At 37.8% G+C, this 23,750-nt stretch overlaps 1 protein-coding gene across 5 annotated transcripts in view; it reads right to left on the bottom strand.

Annotated features, from left to right (window-relative positions):
• The window catches only part of PHF14 (PHD finger protein 14), a 285,535-nt gene that overhangs the window by 183,096 nt on the left and 78,689 nt on the right, over positions 1-23,750 (bottom strand). For all 5 annotated transcript variants that reach the window (XM_030550666.1, XM_030550667.1, XM_030550668.1 and 2 more), the window contains exons 12-14: positions 23,404-23,507; positions 22,169-22,300; positions 8,078-8,246 (exon numbers count right to left, since the gene is read on the bottom strand). In XM_030550666.1, the coding sequence (XP_030406526.1) occupies positions 8,078-8,246; positions 22,169-22,300; positions 23,404-23,507 (405 nt within the window). The remainder of the gene's footprint in view (positions 1-8,077; positions 8,247-22,168; positions 22,301-23,403; positions 23,508-23,750) is intronic.

Here is a 23,750-nt window from a genome sequence, read left to right as displayed (position 1 = left end):
GGCTCAGAAAAAAAAATAGATCATCTTATTTGCTCTTTTTTATTTGAAGAGAGCAAAGCAACTTGACATTTAAAGTTTGTTGTTTTGTTTTTTTTCCAAATTGGGTGACATCTCACTAATAAATGATCTCAATAACAAGAGCATATGCAGTTAAGCTAGATAATTAGGATCCAGCCCATTTAATTTATATAAGAAGACTGTAAAGCACTAGTCATTTGTCTTCATACAGATTTCTATAAACAAAATATACAGAATTATATACATTATATAGTAAATATTTCTAACATTTCTTATGGAAGTTCCCTGTGCAAAAATTCTAAGATGTATATGTGTTACAAGAATAAGCAGATCACTAATATGGCTAGAGGAAATACATCATCAATTCTCATACTTCTTCCATTTAAATTGTTCAGCTATATATAAACTTTACTTTAAATTATTGTTTTTTTCTAATGAAGATTAACATTAGGTGCAACTAAATGTAGAGATCACATGGTTTGTGGAGATTATATTTTCCATTTCTTAGTTTTATAACGTGAATCAACTTTGTAAAATTCTAAACAGCTTTAATTTAAAAGGTTTTTTAAAATTATTTGAATTGTGGAAGCATCAGCAATAAGTTAATTTCTTTGTTCACATACAGTCCTTTCCGCAGCAGTTTGCAAACTGAGGGCTGATCTGCTGAACACTTATACTCCTTTATTTATTCTGGCCCTGATTCAGGGAAGAATTGAAATATGTGCTTAAATTATCCTTATTCAAGAAGGCTGTTAAGCATATGCTTACATGCTCTTCCTGAATAGGGAGGCTCTCCTAAATCAGGGTACTGAGAAGTTCTGTTGAGCTCAATGGTTACTCATACATGCCTTTGCAGGACTAGGCTTCAAGATGACTTACAAGTAGTTTCAAGCACTACACCTGCCCTTGGATCCTCCTCATCTTCTGTGGCTTTACCATTAAATGTTCCTGTATTTTTCTGTCCCCACTCCTGTGTGGTAGACTCATGCTGACAGCAAGCCAAAATGTCTGATTGTGCAAGGGGAACAGTGAAACAACTGTCAAAATGTACAATGTAAATTGATAAAAATGGAGGAAAAACTCTTTGTTTTTAGTTACAGCAATATGAGTTGCTGCTTGTAACACCAGTAGGTACAAAAATTCCATGCAGCAGTGTTAATTTTAATCTTATTTTAAATCTTAATAAGCTGTACCCTCTGCATAGTAACAACCTGAATGGCAGAATTTACTCCCTACCTCCTCATTTCTACTTAATCATGTGAATTTCTTTATTCAAATATTCTACAAAATATTCTGAAAATAGAGACAATGTGAATCGAGGTTCTGAACAGGCTAATTCTTTATATCTGATCAAGTGTCTACACATAGTACTTTAAAAAGCACTATCAAATAAAAATCCAAACATTTTAAACAGCATTGGAATAGAAGGCGGCAACCAACTGTGAGAGAGAGAAATATGATCCTGATATAAAAAGATGTTGCTGTAACACTGACTGCTTCCATCTCCCCACTTCACTTCTCATAATTCCCAATTCCAGGTGGAAAGGAAGTCCTTAGTATCCCTTACAAATGGAGTTGTAAGTATTGGCACATTTCTGTTCCCACCCCAACCATCATCACTCTGAGCATCATTGCTCTGACATAAGACTAGATTGGAATACGTTCTGAATAACTAAACAAATATACTAACTGAAAAAGGAATTGCTATTAAACGTTCTCTGCCTCCCACCTTTACACCCCATACTCTAAGCCACTGGTCCCGAAACTGTTGACTAGAGGGCTAGATGATATCAGGGCAGATCTGGGCTGGGGGCAGAGTGAGGAATGATCATGGGGGAGTGCAGCAGGGCCTGGGCCAGCCCCCACAAGGGGCAGAGGGAGGGAGTGCCACCCAGCCCCGCTCCGCCCCTAGCCACAGTTCCACTCCACCGCCTGCTCTGCTCCCAGCCCAATTCTGGCCCCAGCTGCAGCTCCGCTCCATCCCCAGCTCCACTCTGCTCCCAGCCTCAGCCACAGCTCCACTCCCAGCCTGGCCCCAACCCAGCTCCACTCCACTCCCATCCCCAGTTCTGCCCCCAGCTTGGTCTTCAGCCCAAGCTCCTCTGCTGAGCCAATTGTGCAGTAAAGGAGTAGGGGTGTGGAAAGATTCCATTACTGGTAAGGGGTGCTGTGACAGGAAAAGTTTGGGCACTACTGCTCTAAGTGTATTGCTCAGAATTCCCACCAGTTCAGTAATGGATTGTGAATCTATCTTTCGTACATGCTGATCCAGAATAGGGCCAACAGAGCACCTCATTCACAGTTTAACTTCTGCTTTAGGGAGCTTAGATAGTCTCAGTCCAGATATAAGGATGAAAATGGTTAAAGGCTTGAGGAGAAACTGAAAAGAATGTTTAGAGAGATGATGAATAAGAGGAAACATACAAAATGTCCCTATTTAGCGTCTCGCATAATGCAAGAACAAAAGGAATCAGAAATTGAAAGGCAGCAGTTAAAATGGATAAAAGAAAACACCTTTTCTCCTAAAAAAATGTTAATAATTAACCTACAGAACTCACTGGTCCAAAGCACCATTGAATGTAGAAGCTTAGAAAGATTAGAAAAAGGAGACCTAGATAAGCAAACATCCACGATTACATTAGATAGGTTGCATAATTCAAGAAAAAATTATAACATAACTCTCATGCGTCAGGGCATGAGACAACCACTGGCAGGATGAAACATCTATTATGGCACATAATATCTTTTTTTTTTTTACTATGGAGTGAAGTATGTTTCACTGGTAAGACCCTCCTGTGTTGCTTTTCACCCATTTTTACGGTAAAATTCCTGGCTTTTACAAAAAGCTATTATTCAGTTTTTCACTCATTTTGACCTGAATTTCAGACTGCTCAAATATATGAAAATACTGATCAAGTTAAGAAAAATCCAGTACTTTACATTAGGTAGATGTGTTTATGTTAAGGAATTAGTCTAAGTGTAAATATAAGGCTGTCTGTTAAAATAAGATAACGTACTGGAAGATACTTACAGATGTGTATGTCTACATCAGGGCTTCAGTCCTTAAAAAAAAATTTAAAAAGTGCCAAAACCCCCCAGATCCAGCTCTCTGTTCCCAGCTCACTAACCTGGGCATCAACTTAACCACCATCTCTTCTTTCAGAATGGGCCTGAAATCGGCCTGGAAGTTGAAGAGATGAAGGAGGCGAGCGCGCAATTTCTTCACACTGCCTCCTCCACTTCTTGTGGGCATACTCCAGAAAGAAGCTGGCAGCTCAGTTACCTTGGCCGCCCACATTACCAAGCTGCCATCTCTCCTTTTGGAGCAGGGACCAGGATCCAGAAGAAGTCTTATTTTTCTCAATTTGTTCCTTTTCTTTTGTCTTCCATATATTAACCCTGATATTTACCCAGAAAACTGTGACGTTAATTTTCTTGCACTAATTTTCACCTTTTTTAAGTTTGTATATTTCTTGGGAAATTAAAAAAAAATAAAAACAAAAATGTAAAAGCAGCAAAGAATCCTGTGGCACCTTATAAACTAACAGACGTTTTGGAGCATGAGCTTTCATGGGTGAATACCCACTTCCTCAGATGCACCCATGAAAGCTCATGCTCCAAAACGTCTGTTAGTCTATAAGGTGCCACAGGATTCTTTGCTGCTTTTACAGATCCAGACTAACACGGCTACCCTCTGATACTTAACAAAAATGTAGGGTCTTGGTTACTGGTCACTCTCAGGGACAGATTTCTGCTCTAGATATCAATGGTCTAATCGGGTATAGTAATTCCTGTATTCTTACCTTCCTATAAATGCACATTATTTATGTCACACAGTTAATAAGGTTTTTTTTTAAGTTGATAATTAACAAGTGCTTTATATTATTATCTTCTTTATGTTACATATACTGCCATCTTGCCCTTAGTAACAGCTAATTCAACATCACCACTATTTATACTGTAATGCTTAGAGGGCCCAATCAATCATGGGTCAAGACATCATTGTACTGGGCACTGTACAAACACAAAACAAAAAGCCAGCCCCTGCCTGAAATGTTGTTTTAACTATTACATACATACTTTAGCAGTTGCCTGAATTTGTAAAACATTAGGCTTATATATAAGTTCTGAAAAGTTAAAGTGAGTGTTGGTAAACAGTAGGAATTAACTATGATAAATCATTACAGTGAAATGTAGCCATATAAATTTCAATGTGAAACTTACTTTGTGGACTTCACTAAGTGGCAAAAAAGACACTTCTTTTCAATTGCGTAACCTCGACGATTTTAGCTTAACATAAATGGAAAATCCATTAACACTCATGGGGACACAGCTTAACACCTTTATAATCATACTAGCTGCTTGTGTCATAACCTAGGGCTTGTCTACATTTAAAATGCTGCATCAGTTTCTCCTGTAGGCATCAGTAATCCTGAAAGAAAAATTCTCCCATCGACCTAGTGCTGTCTACACTGGGGGTTAGGTCAGTTTAGCTGCATCATTCAAGAGTGTGTTTTTTTCACATCCCTGAGCAATGTAGTTATAGCTACCTAATTTCCTAGTGTAGACCAGGTTCTAGGTTCCATGCTACACACGTGGTAAGGGAGGTTTTCAATAATTTTTCAAACTGAGCTTAATGAATGGTGGGGGGGTCGAACTGTAGGGAATGGGAAAGGTAGAGGTATGAAGGTCATGAAGTACATTATTTATGATTTGTCAATAGTTTCATAATTATATTTAATTAAGTGGGAAGCAGCTCCACTTCAACATCTAAATACATATTAAATGTAATAAACTAATTATCATGACCAGATATTTTTTCTCCCTCATGCATGGTCACTCTTCAAAGGAGTGTTAGAATAGGTTAACATGAATTAAAAAAAGAAAAGATAGACAGTAGGAGTTGATTCTCTTTGTTCCAAGGACAATTCTTTTTTTAATATGTACAGCAGTGCTATGTCCACAGAAACCATTATTCACATAATAAAATCAACAAAATCATCACAAGATAGGCAAGACATCTGGTGAATCAACTTTAAAAATGTATGGAGAAGGAAATATATGCTTTGTATCTGTTTGCCACAACAGGTTCACAGATTCAGCTTAAAACTGTCTCCATTTCACAGGATTTTCTTCAAGGTTTATCCAACAGGACAGAAGTTAAAGATCAAATCATTGAGGCCAAGAATTGAGTCGACATGCATCAGAAATTACAATCTGTATTGAAAGGGCTCTGAGATAAAGTTGAAGATTAGCAAAATCAGAGTAGGAGGAATAACTACTGAATTACCAGCATCTCCAAAAGCATGGAAAAGGGAAACAATTAAGTCTTAAAACTAAGAGATTACAGAATGGTGAAATTGGCCATGTGGCGTGAGATACTGAGTGCATTACCGAGCACAGTCTCTTAAACTCACATAATAGTAACATTCAAGGTCAACAGTGACAAACTTTCTTTGATTCTACATGAAAAGGAATAACTGTGAAAAATACGGAATGTGAGAGAGACAGACTTTGGGTAAATTGGAGAGGCTGTAAGATCATATTTCTGCACTTTGAAGGGCAAAGATGACATCAACTGCTTGGGGGGGGGAAGGACAGGTCAGACAAGTTCTGTTTTCTTTTATACTCTGAGGGTTTGTCTACATGGTGTGGCAATACACACTACGAGGGTATGATTTCTAAAGAGTACTAATGAGTTGTGCATTAACTGATCTGTGTAGACCCTGCTGGCGTGCACTAAAAGTTGCTTAATGCACCTTAACAAACAACCAAGTATCCCAAAATGCTTTGCAAACATTAATTAAACTTAGCCTCACCCTCATGAGGCTTAGCCACATTTTTCAGATGAGGAAATTAAGGAAGAGTAAGATTAAGTGATTCGGCAGAGCATCTGTCACAGCTTTAAACAAAAAAATCTCCCAATTTTAGTCTTGGGCCTTTGCCACAAATCCATCTTTCCCTCAGATAATCAATTTTTTCACAATGTTCAGGATTTACAGCTGTAATAGTCACCAGAAGGAGCGTGGAGAGAGGAATGAAAAATCTGATTCAGACGTCTCCCTGGGATTAGGAGCCATTACTCTTATGTCCTTTCATTGCTTGATTCTTTAAGCCTTGGCACATTAAAGCATTCAAAATTAGGGTCAAATTTTTAAAAAATAAGATGATTTAATTTCATTAAGATGTTTTCAAGAGCATATCAGTCAGAAATGGAACTTTCCTTCAAGTTGAAGAAACTTTTATCTTCTTCCTATGCAAAGAGGCTCTTTGGTTAATTTATGTGCTCTCACATCCTGGCCTTGTCATTCCTACAGGCTGAACTGAATTAGCCTCTTTGTCCTGAATGATTCTTAAAGTTTTTCCTAACTGCTGGAACAGGAAAGGGAAGCATTCCCTGGATTGGAGCTCGAAATTTTGGCAACAGGTTCTGCAGGTCAAAAAACAATCCCAATGTGAAGATTCTGGTATGGATAAAAACTTCCAACGATCATAAGAATTCACAGCTTAACCCCATCAAAGGTTAGCTGGATAACATAGTGGTGGTATTTGTAAGCAAAGCATAATGGGACTCCAAAGCAGACTGCTTTAAGAAAAACTAGTAAAGCCATGTAATAAAACAATGGATATGGCTAGTCTGAGATGGGGCGGCAGGGTGCTATTTTGGGTATATCTTTTGGGAGATGAATCATAGTTCATACACAACCTAAGGGTCACAGACACCACACAGCCCCAAACCTGACAGGTGAGAGACTAAAGGACTGTATTCTAGAAAAAAAAATTATACCTTTGACTGTATTTATGGACATTTTCTCAAGTTCTCTGTTAATCTTGTTATGCAGTATTATATTATAATGAAAAATCCAATAAAAGCCTTTAATTAGAAACATGTAGGAAAACAAATCTTGAAGGATCGGAGTATGGTGGAGAATGATAAGAGAATACAGTAATGATTAATAGTAGCTCTGCTTTCAAGGAAGTGACCTTAAGGTTTTTTTCTTTGCCAGTTAAAAAAAACTACAAAAAACAAAATGTCTGTTTATTAAAAACATCCAATAATGGTTTGTTTTTTTTGTTAGTTTGGTTTTGGTGGTGGTCGGGGGTGGAGGGGTTGAGAGCACAGGCACTGAAAAGTATACTACTAGAAAGCACAGTCTAAAGCATGTTAAAGCATAAATAAAATTGTGCAAAATGGAACATATACAGGTTCAAATTATAAATGATAAATATATAATGACATTACATAATGTTTTTGAGACATACCAAAAAAATTTAAACTATTGTTTTTATCCTCTCTGCCATGGCTGTTAGAGGAATCCATTACACTAACTGTGAAAATCACATTTTTATAAACACACACAACATACACACACACGTAAAATTAATCAATTTATTATCTTTTTAATAATATAGCAAGTAATATCAAATTGATTACTTTAGCAAAGTATCCTTTAGAACTTATCTCAAGTACCAAAATATCACTACTTCTTCTATTACCAAGTACGGTGAAGAACCAAAATAAAATAATCTGTACAATGCAACATCGACTATTTCTCACTTTAAAAAAATTAAAATATACCCAAGTGTATAAAATAAATGTGAGTGACACCTCTTGACACTGAAGACCTCTGTCTCCCCTCAAGACTGGAAATAGAAAAGGTGTAATCTTCTTCTATATTGTCTCAGAGAAACCACCGTTAGGCCAGAGAACATATGTCAAAATATAAAAATTTCTGGCTGTTACCTACTTGTGGTGAATTTTACTTTATTTGACTAGGCAACCTACAGTTTAGGGAAAGCTTGATCTACCATTCTTTGAAGTACACGGTTACTAGCATTATTATTTTAGGTACTTCCTCAGAAGTCAAGTAAATCACATTTTTGAGACAAAAAATAATAATTGGAGAAAACAGTTTTTACAACCATATTAGAATGTCATAGGTTGTCATTATTTAAATACAGGGATAATTCATCGTACTCTAAAGGTCCCAATTTTACAGATACTAAGCTAAATAATTATGAATATGACCTATACAATGACAATTAAGTTGTCATTTACCGTGTTTCTGATTGGAATCTTCTTTGGTTCTGGTGGCACATCCTGTGGAACAAATTTCACTGGTTCTTTAATCTGCCTCCTTGATCTCTTGGTCCCATCTGGTAAGGTTTCCATGGCAATATCTGCTTCCATGTCACTGCTGCCTGCCTGGTCACACTCTGAGCACTGCCTGGAAGAGAAAGATTTTATATGGACAACAGCAACCACAAAGCAGAAATAAAGTATTTTGGTAAAAATACAACACAAAAACAAAACAATTCCACAAAAATATTAGGTAATTTTCTCAAAATAACCAATATTCAAATAGCTGCTCTTGCCGGATACACGGCCTATTTTATTTATTTATTCATGTCATTTAAGTCATTTGGGATCTAAGACTCATTGGAAGCACTCATATTTAGGAAAGATATTTTTACTACTATTTCACCATTTTTTAGTCTGACCCCTATTGATCTTGAATCTATTCATTATTTTAGCTGCTGCAGCCTCTAATCTCTGCCAATGACACACTGTGCGGAATTCGCTCTCTGTAGGTAGCTTTTTACTGACAGACTAGCAAGAAGGGTTTCCTCTGACGATCAACAGATCATTTTAGAGATGGTGGACAATTCAATTCACACTAGATACATTTTTTTTAAAGTCTAGAAGATATTAAAAGACAAATAGCCTGTAAAGTGCATATTAACAATTTTTTTAATATTCAGATGAAAAACCCCATGTTGTATTTCCAAAACATTATAAATTTGTGGTCAGAACTTCAAAAGTAAGCAATTGCTAATGTATGCTATTAACAAGCTTCATGAAAGAAATTAACAAAATGTGAAGTTATCTTCATATGTTCTCATATGCAGAACAAAATAATATAAGTCATACCAAGATGTTAGGTCATAAATGCAGATGTTAACCTAACATATGGGACTCAAATTTCAGGTCTACCTGTTAATATCAGTGACGTCAAATTAATTTTGAAGTCCCTTTTAGATTATACTAAAATACACTGTTCAATACATTTTACTGCAAATCTTACCTAAATCCTACCAGGAGCAGCAATTTTTACATTTCCCAAAAACTGTATTTTAAATATTGGTTAATGAAATTATTATAAATTTCCTGGAATAGTATGCCAATTATTAAATAACAAAATTTAAATTTTAAATTAACATACAAACTTTTATAATAATTTAAATGAAGTTGCAGAACTTGTTTCAGCAAGAAATAAAAATGTGTACTTTGTTATTCATCTAGAAATATATTTTTATATGGTCTGAAGATAAGGAGGTGTGCTAACTTGCTGCCTATAAAAAACTGAATTTTTGCAACATAATTCCAGATTATAAAAAGTCAAATGAAATTTTCATTAAAAAAATTAAATATTAAAATCAAATGTTTAAAAACAAAATTTAACTATGGCATATTTACTGTAAATGATCTGGATGCTTTTTTTATCATAAGGAAAGGAAATGTTTACAAAGTTGAGCCTAAAATAGGATTAACAAAAACAGCTATGCTGCTATGAATTTCAATGCAAACAAAGGCATTATTAACTAATGTAAGGAACTGAAAAACATCAGTGCTATTCTGTTTTGAAAAGAGAATGCTGAACAATAATATATTTAATTCAAATACCAGTGCTTTTTTAAGTCAACAAAGCTGAATTACAGTAGATAGGCCACACATTGTATTAAGACTCACAATGTAAAGAGACTCGCAATACTCTTACTAAAACATACTATTGACAAAGGTTGCTGTTTAATTTGTGATTTACACCAGTTCCCGTAGTTGGCGCAGAAGAATAGGAGTAGCTGCTGCAATATAAAGCAAACTGCTTTGATATGAAGCAAACACATGTTTTTGTCGGCTTGGTTTATGTGTTTTCCAAAACTGGAAACATCCTGAGCATTAGTCTCAAATCATTTCTGGTCACACCAGAAGACACTCCAACAGATAGCACTGTCTACTTATTAGAGCATAGGTTTATGAATCAGAAAAAATGTGATCTAATCCTACTTGGATAAAGGCTAACTGTATGAGATAAACTGTATTTCAATAATACATATATATTACCAAGGAGTGTAGAAGCACAGACAAAGAAGTCATTTTTATAAGACAGAGTGAAAGAATGATCCAGCAGTTAGGCACTAGCAAGGAACTCAAAAGATGTGGGTTCAATTCCTTGTTCCATCATAGATTTCTTATATGACCTTTATTCTTGCTGGGTTTCAGTGCCCCATTTGTAAAATGGTAATATTACTATTTCTCTTCCTCGCAGGGGCACTGTGGGGATAAATACACTAAAGATTGTCAGGCACTCAGATGCTATGGTAACAAGGGCCAAAAAGTACTTTAGACAGATTTAAAAGAGATCAATTACCAAAAAAAAAAAAAAAGTCTTTTAACTTTTATATCAGTCAAGAACACCAAAGAGAACCTCTTGTAGTTGAGATTTTACATAAGTAACTTACCAAAAATTTACAGAGAACATCTGAGCTAACTCTAGAATTGGTGGCACAACTGCGACTGCAGTCAGAACTAGGAAAAATGCAAGTCACTCAACAAAAAAGTAGTGAAAGCATGGTCTGAAAAGTATCAAAGAAAAAATTCAATGCGGGAAAATAGAAGCACAGTAAATTGTCTCTTAAATGCACTTAATTCCCTTGGCAGAAACATGGCTGATAAGGCAAGGTAGAATACAGGACAGAAGTGCTAAGTCCAGACAGCGCAAGTGTGCCTGTTGAAGCAAAGAATTAAGAAGTTTGTCGAAGCAAAGGTAAATTACACTTATTTCTTTGGATTTATGATAAGGAAGCTGTTCCATACCCCTAATCACTTTGTTTGCTATTCTAATGTATCTTTTTGGATATAGAGTGAACAGAACTGAACGCAATATTCTAGATGTGGGCACTCCATGGATTTATCTAGTGGCATCATGATATTTTGTTTCTTTTTATCTATCCCTTTCCTAATGGTTCCTGACATTCTGTTAGTTTTGTTTTTTTGTTTTTGAGGGGGTGTTTTTTTTGTTTTGTTTTTTTTTGTTTTTGTTTTTTTACTTCTGCTGCATATTTAGCAGACGTTTTCAAAGAACTACCCATGATGACTCCAAGATCTCTTTCTTGAGAGGTAACAGCTACATATGTATATGTATATGTATATGTATACATTTGATTATTTTTTCCAACGTGCATTATTTTTCATCAACACTGACTTTTATCCACCATTTCGTTGACCAGTCACCCAGTTTTGGGAGATCCATTTGTTAGTCTTCGCATTCAGCTTTGGATCTAACTTAAATAATTTTGTATCATTTGCAAACTTTGCGACCTCACTCTTTACCCCTTTTTCCAGATCATTTATGAACATGTTTAATAGCACTGGTCCTAGTACAAATTCCTGGGAGGACCCCACTATTTATCTTTCTCTATTGTGAATGCTGACCATTTATTCCTACACTTTGTTTTCTATCTTTTAACCAATTACTGTTCAATGAGAGGACCTTCCCTTTTATCCCATGACTGCTTACTGTACTTAAAAGCCTTTGGTCACTGACCTTGTCAAACACTTTCTGAAAGTCCAAGTATACTGTATATCCACCTGATCACTCTTGTTGTCATGCTTGCTGAAACTTCAAATAATTCTAGTAGATTGGTGAGGCATGTGTTCCCTTTACAAAAGCCATATTGACTCCTCCAACATATTGTGCTCATCTATTTGTCTGATAATTCTGTTCTTTATTATAGTTTCAACCAATTTGCCTGATACTGAAGTTAAGCTTCCCAGCCTGTAATTGCCAAGATTACCCTAGGAGCCTTCTTTAAAAATCAGCATTACACTAGTTAACTGCCAATCATCTGGTGGTAGACGATTTAAGCAATAGGTTATATACTACAGTTAGTAGTTCTGCAATTTCATATCTGAGTTCCTTCAGAACTCTGGGGTGAATACCGTCTGGTCCTGGTGACTTATTACTGTTTAATTTATCAATCTGTTCCAAAACCTCCTCAACTGACTCCTCAATCTGGGACAATTCCTCTGGTTTGTCACCTAAAAGAAAAAAATAATGGATAAGGTGTGGGAATCTCCCTCACATCCTCTGCAGTGAAGAGGAATGCAAAATAATTCATTTAGCTTCTCTACAACAGCTTTGTCTTCCCTGGGTGTTCCTTTAGTTCCTTGATTGTCCAGTAGCCCCCATGATTGTTTGGCAGGCTTCCTGCTTCTCATTTAATTGAAAACAATTTTGCTGTTGTTTTTTGTCTATTTTATTAACTGTGCTTTAAAATCTTCTTTGGCCTACCTAATTATACTTTTATACTTAACCTGCCAGAGTTTACGTACATTTCTCTTTTCCTCAGATAGATCTGACATCCTATTTTTGAAGGATGCTTTTTTACCTCTATTCGCCTCTTTAAGTCTGCTTTTTAGCCATGGTAGCATTTATTTGGTCGTCTTATTTTTTTTCTAAATATTATTACTACATTGGACTGTATGTTTTCTTTCACAGATAGCACCACTCCCTCAACAGTGTGACCTACTTTTTCTTGTATATTTTGTACCATGTGTGACAGAACCCTTTGTGATACTTCCCTACACTTTGTACCCTGTGTGGACACTGTAATAATTTTTCTACAAAGCATGTTTTGTGAGGTATCATTTAAAAACTCATAATTTGCTGGTCAGTATTGTCCTGGTAAAATGTGTGTGGCAAATTGTATGCCAATTTATAAGATTCCAGTACATGGGGTTATTAACCCCACAACCCTGTCCAAACAGAAGTTGTCAATCAGGTCTGTGCTTAACAAAGAAATGTGTGCTTGCCTTAACTTGCATTTAAGCAGTAAACAGAGTCATCAAACAGGAAGGGAAGATAAACAAAGTTCAAACGGTTGAAAAAACAGAACATTCTTCCACACAGCCTCCTTGGCTCCTAGTTTTCAGCTGGAAATATTTTTCAAGAGGGAAACTGAAATTATAAAAAGGAGGGACCAACACCCCAAGGCACCCTCTCTCTCTCTTTCTGCCCACTGCATTCACTGCACTTGAAGAGACAAAGGAAGCAGCCATTGAACTCTGGGGAAGTCGTCCTGACCTAAAGAGTGGTCAGTAAGACTGTTGAAAGCACGTGATGAGAAAACTTTGCTTTGAAGCACCAGTAAGTTAGGCACCAGTAAACGTTTTATCTTTTTTTTTCTTGTAACTATTTCTGCCTTTTATGCCTCATTACTTGTACTCACTTCCAATCTATATCTTTGTAGTTAATAAACTTATTTTATTGTTTTATCTAATCCAGTGTCTGGGTAACTCCATTTGATAACAAGTTGTGTGCATATTATTCCATTACAGAAATAATAGACTGTATATACTCGTACTGTCCAGGAGAGGGTGGGGCAGTACAGGATATACATTTCTAGGGGGAAATTTGGGACAGGGTGTGTGTTGGGGTCACCGGCAGCATAACGAAGGCTAGTAAGAGCCAAGTTGTGGCAGACTGGCTGAAGCATAAATACAGACATAACTAGGAGCGACTTACATGCTGGAGGCTGTGAGCAGTCTAGGCAGGAGGATATAGCAGCAAGGCATTTTTAATGGCCCCCCGGGTCACAGGGTCTGGGGTGACACAGTCAGGGCTTTGGAGCGGAGCCCAGAGCTGGAGTGCGAAGCAACCCCGGAGCAGTGGAGCTGCAGATTTTTGCCTGGAGCTGGAGCAGAGCTGGAGCACAGCTCCAAAGCCCTGGACACAGCTACTCATTAGTCTGGATTGTACTCGACTATGTCACACCGTGTCATGTCCCACTGATTATCATTATTCTACCAAATTTCTGTGATGCCTATTATATCAACATCCTCATTTAAAACAAAGAATTCAAGAAATCCATCTTAATAACAGACTTTTAATATCTGTATACAGGCCTTATAAAATTTGCTAATATTTAGTTGTCTGCCTTCATGTGATATTATTTAATGTAATTTAATTATTTTTCACTTAAGTGTTTTTCTTCAGTGCCTACCAGTACTTTATCAACTTGTATTCCATCCTCTTGACTAGGATATAGAGTATTCCCCTTTAACAACTCCTCTCATTTGATATCACAAGCCTCCTAGAAATCTTACAAAGGAAAATTAGTGAGATTTTGCAAGGCTTAAAAGAAGAAGATGTTTATATGGATGACATTTTCAGTTTATTAGAAGTAAAAGTGGTCTCTCATGCTGGACTATGTAGAGACCCTTATATGCAGAAGTGGGGAAAGAAAGATATCCACACAGAGAGCATTAACACCATCTGTGGAATCTACAGGGGACCATCAACAAAATCACTTCCACTGATGCTCATGGACAGAGACTCCAATGAAGACTAGTAGCAGATGCACAGGAAGTTGCAAGAAATCCCAAAGTAGGCAGTTATGAAATAATCCACTCTCTAAAAGTATCTTCCTAGCACCCATTAGTTTGAGTCTGGCTTACACACTGATGTATGTGAGTTTATAGTCTTTCCTAAATTACTGACCTTTTGTTTTTAATCCTGTTTTATCCTAGATGTTCTTATTATCCATATAAAATGTCCAGTCTATTTATTTAAACGCTGGTACACACTTGGCCTCAGAATATCTTCTGGCAATGAGTTCCAAAGACTAAAAAAAATGCACTTTGTATGAAGAAGTACTTCCTTTTATTATTTCTAAAGCTGATGCTTTTCAACTTCACTGAATGTTTTTTTAATACAAGAAAAGGTGAAACTCCTTCTTCAGTTGGCATGGTAGGAAGCCATGGTAGGACTTGTCAGTCAGCCAGGAAAGAAATGTCTCAAAGAAGCCAGGTTGGACTTCAGGGGAGAGGGGCCTGTTGAGCATAAGTGTTTCTCCATCTCCCCCTCAAAGAATTGTTATGATTTGGTGTGAATTGGTGTGATTTAGGGAGCTCTCACTTAATCAAAATGTCCTCTACTTTTGTCCAGTTATTTGTTAATATATAGGGGAAAACGGAGCCCGTCCTATCATTCCTGATGAAGAAAGCATCCTGATTCAGGAGCATGAGGATGCCTTTACTTGACAACTGAGGTAAGAGAAATGCTGTTCCTCCATACTCAAAGATCAGTATTGTTTTTATTTAAAACACTGGAATCTCCATCCCAAGAGGTGGGGAGGAGGAGAGAGAAGAAATTGAAATAAAAGAGCGTTTCAGCGCTTGGAAATTAGAGCCCATCCCCATAGCTCTACAACAACTCAGTGTTTGTTTCTTATTAGCCTTGTGCAATGGACCTGCCAGATTTCTGAAGAGATTAGACTACAGAAAGTCACAAAATTCAGCTCTATGGAATTCACTCATTCACGAAGAGAACATATTTTTGTCCACAGATAAGTGATGATAATGTTATTGAATCTTTAAAATTCTGCCATGCTACTTCACCTCAATGAACTGATTTGTCATAGATCTAACATTCTAGAAAGCTTCCTTCAATTCATATTTCTTCACTTAATTTTGTATGGCTTTATACTAAATCCCATATGAATAGTCAAAAAGTCTAGAACCATCAAATCATAGAAGATTAGGGTTGGAAGAGACCTCAAGAGGTCATCTAGTCCAACTCCCTCCTCAAAGCAGGACCAATCCCAACTAAATCATCCCAGTCAGGGCTTTGTCAAGCCAGGCCTTAAAAACCTCTACAGATGGAGATTCCACCACCTCCCTAGGTTAACTCATTCCAGTGCTTCACTACCCTCCTAGTGAAATAGTTTTTTCCTAATATCCAACCTAGACTTCCCCCACTACAACTTGAGACCACTGCTCCTTGTTCTGTCATCTGCCATCACTGAGAACAGTCTAGCTCCTTCCTCTTTGGAACCCCCCTTCAGATAGTTGAAGGCTGCTATCAAATCCCCCCTCACTCTTCTCTTCTGCAGACTAAATAAGCCCAGTTCCCTCAGCCTCTCCTCTCATGTGCCCCAGCCCCCTAATCATTTGAGTTACCCTCCTCTGGACTCTCTCCAATTTGTCCACATCCTTTCTGTAGTGGGAGGCCCAAAACTGGACAAAATACTCCAGATGTGGCCTCACCGGCGCTGAATAGAGGGGAATAATCACTTCCCTTGATCTGCTGGAAATGCTCCCACTTATGCAGCCCAATATACTGTTAGCCTTCTTGGCAAAAAAGGTACATTGTTGATTCATACCAAATATCTCATCCACTGTAATCCCCGGGCCCTTTTCTGCAGAACTGCCACTTAGCCAGTCGGTCCCAAATCTGTAGCAGTACATGGGATTCTTCCATCCTAAGTGCAGGATTCGGCATTTGTCCTTGTTGAAGCTCATCAGATTTCTTTTGGCCCAATCCTCCAAACTGTGTAGGTCACTCTGGACCCTATCCTTACCTTCCAGCGTATCTACCTTTCCACCCAGCTTAGTGTCACCTGCGAACTCGCTGAGGGGACAATCCATCCCATCATCCAGATCATTAAGGAAGATGTTGAACAAAACCAGCCCCAGGATAGACCCCCTGGGGTACTCTGCTTGATGCCGACTGCCAACAAGACATCAAGCTGTTGATCACTACCTGTTGAGCCCAACAATCTAGCCAGCTTTCTATCCACCTTATAGTCCATTCATCCAATCCATACTTTGTTAACTTGCTGACAAGAATACTGGGAGACCATATCAAAAGCTTTGCTAAGAGTCAAAGTATATCACATCTACCAATTTCCCCATATCCACAGAGCCAATTATCTTGTCATAGAAGGCAATCAGGTTGGTCAGGCATGACTTGACCTTGGTGAATCCATGCTGACTGTTCCTGATCACCTTCCTCTCCTCCAAGTGCTTCAAATGGATTCCTTGTGGACCTGCTGCATGATTTTTCCAGGGACTGAGGTGAGGCTGACCGGTCTGTAATTCCTTGGATTATCCTTCTTCCCTTTTTTAAAGATGGGCACTATATTTGCCTTTTTTCAATCGTCTGGGACCTCCCCCGATTGCCACTATTTTTCAATGGCTCTGTAATCACATCAGCCAACTCCCTCAACACTCTCAGATGCACTGCACCCAGTGCCATAGACTTGTGCATCTCCACCTTTTCTAAATAGTCCTTAACATGTTCTTTCACCACTGAGGGCTGCTCACCTCCGCCCCATACTGTGCTGCCCAGTGCAGCAGTCTGGAAGCTGACTTTGAAGATCGAGGCAAAAAAAGCATTGAATACTTCAGTTTTTTTCCACATCATCTGTCACTAGGTTGCCTCTCTTATTCAGTAAGGGTCCCATACTTTCCCTCACCTTCTTCTTGTTGCTAACATACCTGTAGAAACCCTTGTTACCCTTCACAACCCTTGCTAGCTGCAACTCCAGTTGTGCCTTGGCCTTCCTGATTACATCCTTGCATGCTCGAACAATATTTTTAGACTCCTCCCTAGTCATCTGTCCAAGTTTCCCCTTCTGGTAAGCTTCCTTTTTGTGTTTAAGCTCACTGAAGATTTCTTTGTTAAGTCAAGCTGGTTGCCTGCCATATTTGCTATTCTTTTTGCACATTGGGATGATTTGTTCCTGCGCCCTCAATAAGGCTTCTTTAAAATACAGCCAGATCTCCTGGACTCCTTTTCCCCTCATATTAGCCTCGCAGAGGATCCTGCCCATCAGTTCCCTGAGGAAGTTAAAGTCTGCTTTTCTGAAGTCTAGGATCCATATTCTGCTGCTCTCCTTTCTTCCTTTTGTCAGGATCCTGAACTCAACCATCTCACAATGACTGCTGGCAAGGTTACCACCCATTTCTACTTCCTCTACCCCTTCTTCCCTGTTTGTGAGCAGCAGGTCAAGAGGAGCATGGCCCCTAGTTGGTTCCTTCAACACTTGCACCAGGAAGTTGTCCCCAACATTCCTGGATTGTCTGTGCACTGCTGTATTGCTCTCCCAGCAGATGTCAGGGTAATTGAAGTCCCCCATGAGAATCAGGGCATGTGACCTGGAAACTTCTGTTAGTAGTCCAGAGAAAGTCTTGTCTACCTCATCCTCCTGCTCTGGTGGTCTATAGCAGACACTCACCATGACACCATCCTCATTGCTCTCGCCTCTAAACTTAACTCAAAGACCCTCAACAGGCTTTTCTCCAGTTTCATACTGGAGCTCTTTTACATACAGTGCAACTCTTCCATATTTTCTCCCCTGCCTGTCCTTCCTGAACAGTTTATACCCATCCATGACAGTGCTCCAGTCATCTGAGTTATCTCATCAAGTCTCTGTTATTCCAATCACATCAATAGTTCCTTGACTGTGCCAGGACTTCCAATTCTTCCTGCTTGTTTCCCAGGCTTCTTATATTCATGTACAGGCACCTAAGATAACTAACCAACTGCCCTACTTTCTCAATATGAATCAGGAGGTCTCTCCTGTTGCACCCTCCTCCTTGTATTTCCTTCCGGTATCCCACTTCTCCACTTACCTCAGGGCTTACATCTCCATCCCCCAGTGAACCTAGTTTAAAGCCCTCCTCACTAGCTAGCAAGCCTGCCTGCCAAGATGCTCTTCCCTCTCTTCGTTAGGTGGATCCCATGTCTTCCTAGCAATCCTTCTGCCTGGAACATCCTATGGTCAAAGAATCCAAAGCCCTCTCTCCAACACCACTTGCGTAACCACGTATTTACTTCCACAATTTGATGGTCCCTATCTGGGCCTTTTCCTTCAACAGGATGGACAAGAACAAGACTTGCACCTCCAACTCCCAGAGCCACATGAGTCTGCAGTGACCCACTCATGGCCATTCTTGGTAGTATCACTGGTGCCCACGTGGAGAAGTAGGAAGGGGTAGCAGTCCTAGGGCTTGATCAGTCTCGGCAGACACTCTGTCACATCCTAAATTCTAACTCCACTTCTTGAGATTCCCATCACCACCCGTCTCCTCCTCTTGGGAGTAGTGGTCATGGAACCCCCATCCCGAGAACAATGCATCCCATGCCTTCCAGTTGATGGGGTTTCCTTCTGATCCCTTCCCTCAGATGACTCTTCCTAACCATTCTCCGCCCTAATACCTGTGCAGAGAGCCTGAAAATGTTTTTTTAACTCTATCTTCATTGGGGGGTACATAGGTTCTCCTCTTTCTTCTTCTGGTGGTCACATGCTGTCAATTTTCTTCCCCGTTCTGCACTGGCCTCTCTGATTCTTCAGCACGCTGTGCCTGCATTTCCAAATGCTGACTTCTGTCCAGAAAGTCTTCATTTTCTCTGAGGCAACGCAAGGTTGATACTTGTGTCTCTAGTCCTTTAACCTTCTTTTCCAATATGCAGACCAGCTTGCACTTCATACAGGCGAAGCCGCTTCTATCCTCTGGGAAAAAGACAAACATGGCACATCCTGTGCATGTCACAACAGCTGATCGCTCACTATTCATATTGTCTTCCTTCTAAGAGCCTCTTCAGATGTTGTATTTACTGCTCACAGAAGCCTGAAAGGCAAAAGCTCTGTGGGAACTCCTCACCAGGTGAACTCCCAGGCAAATTCCCTCTGTTCGCTTCTCTTCTGTTCACAGCTCAATCAGTTCGCAACTGGCTGCTTTGCAAAATGTACATTGTCCTTGTATACTACAATTATATACATTTTATCCAATATGACCAAGTTGTTTTATGGATTACTGAAATAACATTTTAAACAGAAGATATATTAAAAATAGCAGGGAAAAACTTTTGTTGAACTTCGCACTTAGAACAGGGGTCTTTTTTGTACGGTGTCTAATAATCTTAAAAAGAGTATACCAAGGCAAAGCCAAAGATGAAAAGAATGTAGTCAATACACCTAAATTTCTCTACTATAATCTTATGCTCTAGACTATGCCTAAGCTAATTAAAAGAGAAAGCTAAATTTGTGATCATCAGTGTAGCTGAAGCGTGAAATTCACAGCAAAGACAAGTGAGCACTTTGAAATATAAAAGCATTGCTATCTACCTGACCTACTCTACCTGAATAGCAACTAAGAAGTATGATGGCTTTTAATGACCTTTTCAACTTGGTTAAAAAGCAGATCACAACTAGAGATGTCCTGTACATATACTATGGCAGCAACAACAACAACAACAACAATCAAATATAATATTTAGATTACCCATTCTGCAAAGTCAACCACAGTTTAAGAAGGTACAGAGGACTACACAGGAATGATTTAGAGTAGCAAGCCCAGACTAATGCTCAAAAGAATTAATTTTTAAAATGGTGGTTGAAACCTCTTTGAGTTTTGCATCTTTTAAAGGAAATCTCTATTTAATAATTCATTTAATATGGTCAAAATGGCATTTTAACTGAGTGGTAAAAACCTCACCAACAAGAAACACTAAATTACTGAAGACCTAGTGTTTATTTTTGAAAAAAATTCAGAAAGAACTATATACGAAGGGTAAGGAAACATTGAAACTCAATTTTCATCAAGTGAACTATTAAAAAAACCTTACTTTTAGAAATGGTTATTTTCATATTCCACTTTGATACATTAGGGATCATTTCTAGGAGTTTCTAAGCCAAGGGTTGGCAACTTTTCAGAAGTGGTGTGCCAAATCTTCATTTATTCACACTAATTTAAGGTTTTGCATGCTAGTAATACATTTGAACATTTTTAGAAGGTCTCTTTCTATAAGTCTAGCATATACAACTAAACTATTGTTGTATGTAAAGTAAATAAGGTTTCTAAAATGTTTAAGAAGCTTCATTTAAAATTAAATTAAAATGCAAAGCCTCCCCTCCCCCCCCCGGACTGGTGGCCAGGACCCAGGCAGTGTGAGTGCCACTGAAAATCAGCTTGCGTGCAGCCTTTGGCATGCGTGCCATAGGTTGCCTACCCCTGTTCTAAGACCTTCCTTGAGTAAGTTGTTACACTAGCCTTTTTGCTAGCGAGATGAGTAAAGACCATTTTCTCATAATTAGATTTTCAAAACATTTTACAACATGTAGAATGCTTACAAACACATACACAGTAATTTTATGTTGCATCAGTTGACTCTGGCTCACAGGACTCAGGCTGCAGGGTTAAAATACTAGCACAGACATTCAGCATGGGCTGGAGCCCAGCCTCCAAAGCCCACCTCGCTTGCTGGCTTTCAGAGCCTGGCCTCCAGCCTGCGCAGAAACAGCTACACTGCTATACACAAGCCCCACGAGCCTGAGTCAATTGACCCTTGCTCTCAGACTCAGCGCTATTACAGGTTTTTCTTTGCAGTGTAGATATACCCATAGGGGCTAAGCGATGTGTGTTTGGAGGCATCATCCGTGTACATATATAGTTATAATAAAACATCACTGAAGAAAATAGAAATCCATTTATTTTCTCATCAAAACATCATTCTGAGTCTTTTGACGTTATTATTCCAACACTAATTTTTCAAAATACTTTTCCCTATATTTATTCTAAAGATATGAAATTATTCTTTTTGCTTCCTCCACTGAAATATTCCTACATTTCAAATTAAACTGACCTAAAAAACTGTACATATTGAATAGAGGTTACTCCATAATTTAGAAAAGATGTCAAAGACTATGACCAGGTGATGAAACGTTATCAATGACTAGATTTAATTAATTTGAGAAATAATTTTTCCCACAAATTCAACTAGAAGTTCCAATGCACATTGCCCAATACAAGTACTTAAATTGCACTTTAAATTAAGTTTGTAATCTAATCACACTTATTTGTATTTTAACAGAGAATTATTTAGCTTGAATTATCTATTAAATATACACATTTCAGATTAACAATCAAGAACTGTCTTCAATGATCATGAGTTTAGCAAATCTCTATAAATAAAATTCACATTTCAGAGATGTGGACTATAGTGCCTCGCTTGACAAGTTGAGTGAAATGTCAATATTGTAAATGAGCATAACCCAATTCCCCTACCCCTTCCATGAAAACATAAGTGATGAAAGTGAAGTCAGAATAAAGACAGATCTTAACCACATAACTTAATTTTTAACAGTAATAATGACTAGAGAAAGAAACCTGAAATCAAGATAGTCTAGTTTAAGCAGTATTTGGCAGTGCCTAAATACTCAACATTTACAATCCTTTTCACATTTAAGTTTTACTTGGAGTGCATGGAAATGGCAGAAGATAACTAACAATATTCTTACTTACCAATAACTGTTTTTAGTCTTCCTTGGCATTCTTGTAAGAGGAGGGTCCAGACAGCCGAGATGATAATGTAGTTTACAGGTATCACACAGTAAGAGGAGGTGCTGATCATGGTTCTTCTTACAAATTCCACAGCTTTGAATAAATGCAGCCAAAAAAAGCATTAAAACTACATTTGAGATGACAAGGCATATACTATACAGTACCATATTTCTTAGTGACAATACAAAGTGCAAATATATATTAATGACATCATATAGTTTTCACAGTATTTGTTTAAACTTAACTATGTGATTACTTGTGAAAATGTTTATGACTAAGCATCTTTTAAAACTAGGTGATATCTCATCGTCTAACATTTTCCTTAAATTTCATATTCAAGTACTGTAGAACTGCAGTTATATATGCGTGCGGGGGGGGGGGAGATCACCATGTTGGGACAAAGAATAGCATTCGCTAGATAAGTAGAATATTATTACTACTATTAATCATTTATCTATTTCAATAACACTGAAAGACAGGACTGCAGCCTCATCATGCTGGATAATGTACAAACACAAAATAATTCAGAGTTCACTTTTTAAATTGAGCTACTGTACTAATATTGGCATTCTAGTTTAATAGTCTCAAAAAGATTAATTTTGTACTTATTAATCACAGATGAAAGAAAGAAAGAAAGAAAGAAAGAAAGAAAGAAAGAAAGAAAGAAAGAAAGAAAGAAAGAAAGAAAGAAAGAAAGAAAGAAAGAAAGAAAGAAAGAAAGAAAGAAAAGTAAAAACAAATCTGTTCAAAAGCAGCTTGCTGACCCATTAACTGGAAGAGTAAATATCCTCAAATGGCAAGTATGTTTAACACTATACTGCTGAATACATAATATTTTTCATACCAAAATCCTCACAACAGTATAGACTACCAAATTCAAAAGACAATAGCGTGGATTTAAAATTTCCACATTACAGATGCAACCGATTCCGATATTTCAGATGTAGAAGCCATTTTCTTTTAAAGCACTGCTGTCTATTAAAAGAGAAAGCCCTGCCAATGTGTGCGCCAAAATAAAGAAATGACTCAGCTTCTTAGCTTGGAGATAAACATACCTCTAATGGCAGCAAATAGTAAGGAAGATGTGGGGGAGGCATTTTCTTCAATTTTTGTGTAAATAAACACTATAATTATATATATTTATCAACACTCTCCATACTATATCATGCCTAGTCTACCAAGACTGCCTTACTTGCCTATAAAGTACTGCTGGAAGCGTGGACGTCTTTTGTGTTCCTCCTTCCTTTTTACTTGGTTTCCTCTCCTTGGGTGCTCGTAAAATTGCTGGTATGTTCAATTTCTATTGGATTTGAAGAAATGCAGTTTATATATAAGTTTTTGGGGGAAGAATCTAAGTATACCATTCCCATTTACTACTCCACAGCCAGTTAAATTTGGTCAAACTCAGGATACTACTATCATGAGGGGAAAACTGCTTTCTAAACTACTTCATAGGAAAGAGCAACTACAGTATTTATTTTGTCTCAAAAGAAATTTTGTTTTTCACAGAATTAGTGTCACATTTTTCATTGTAAAACTAAAA

Source organism: Gopherus evgoodei, chromosome 2 (assembly GCF_007399415.2).
Source record: "Gopherus evgoodei ecotype Sinaloan lineage chromosome 2, rGopEvg1_v1.p, whole genome shotgun sequence".
NCBI lineage: Eukaryota > Metazoa > Chordata > Testudines > Testudinidae > Gopherus > Gopherus evgoodei.
The sequence above is the reverse complement of the archived record's forward strand: the minus strand, read 5'-3'. Positions and strand labels throughout refer to the sequence as shown.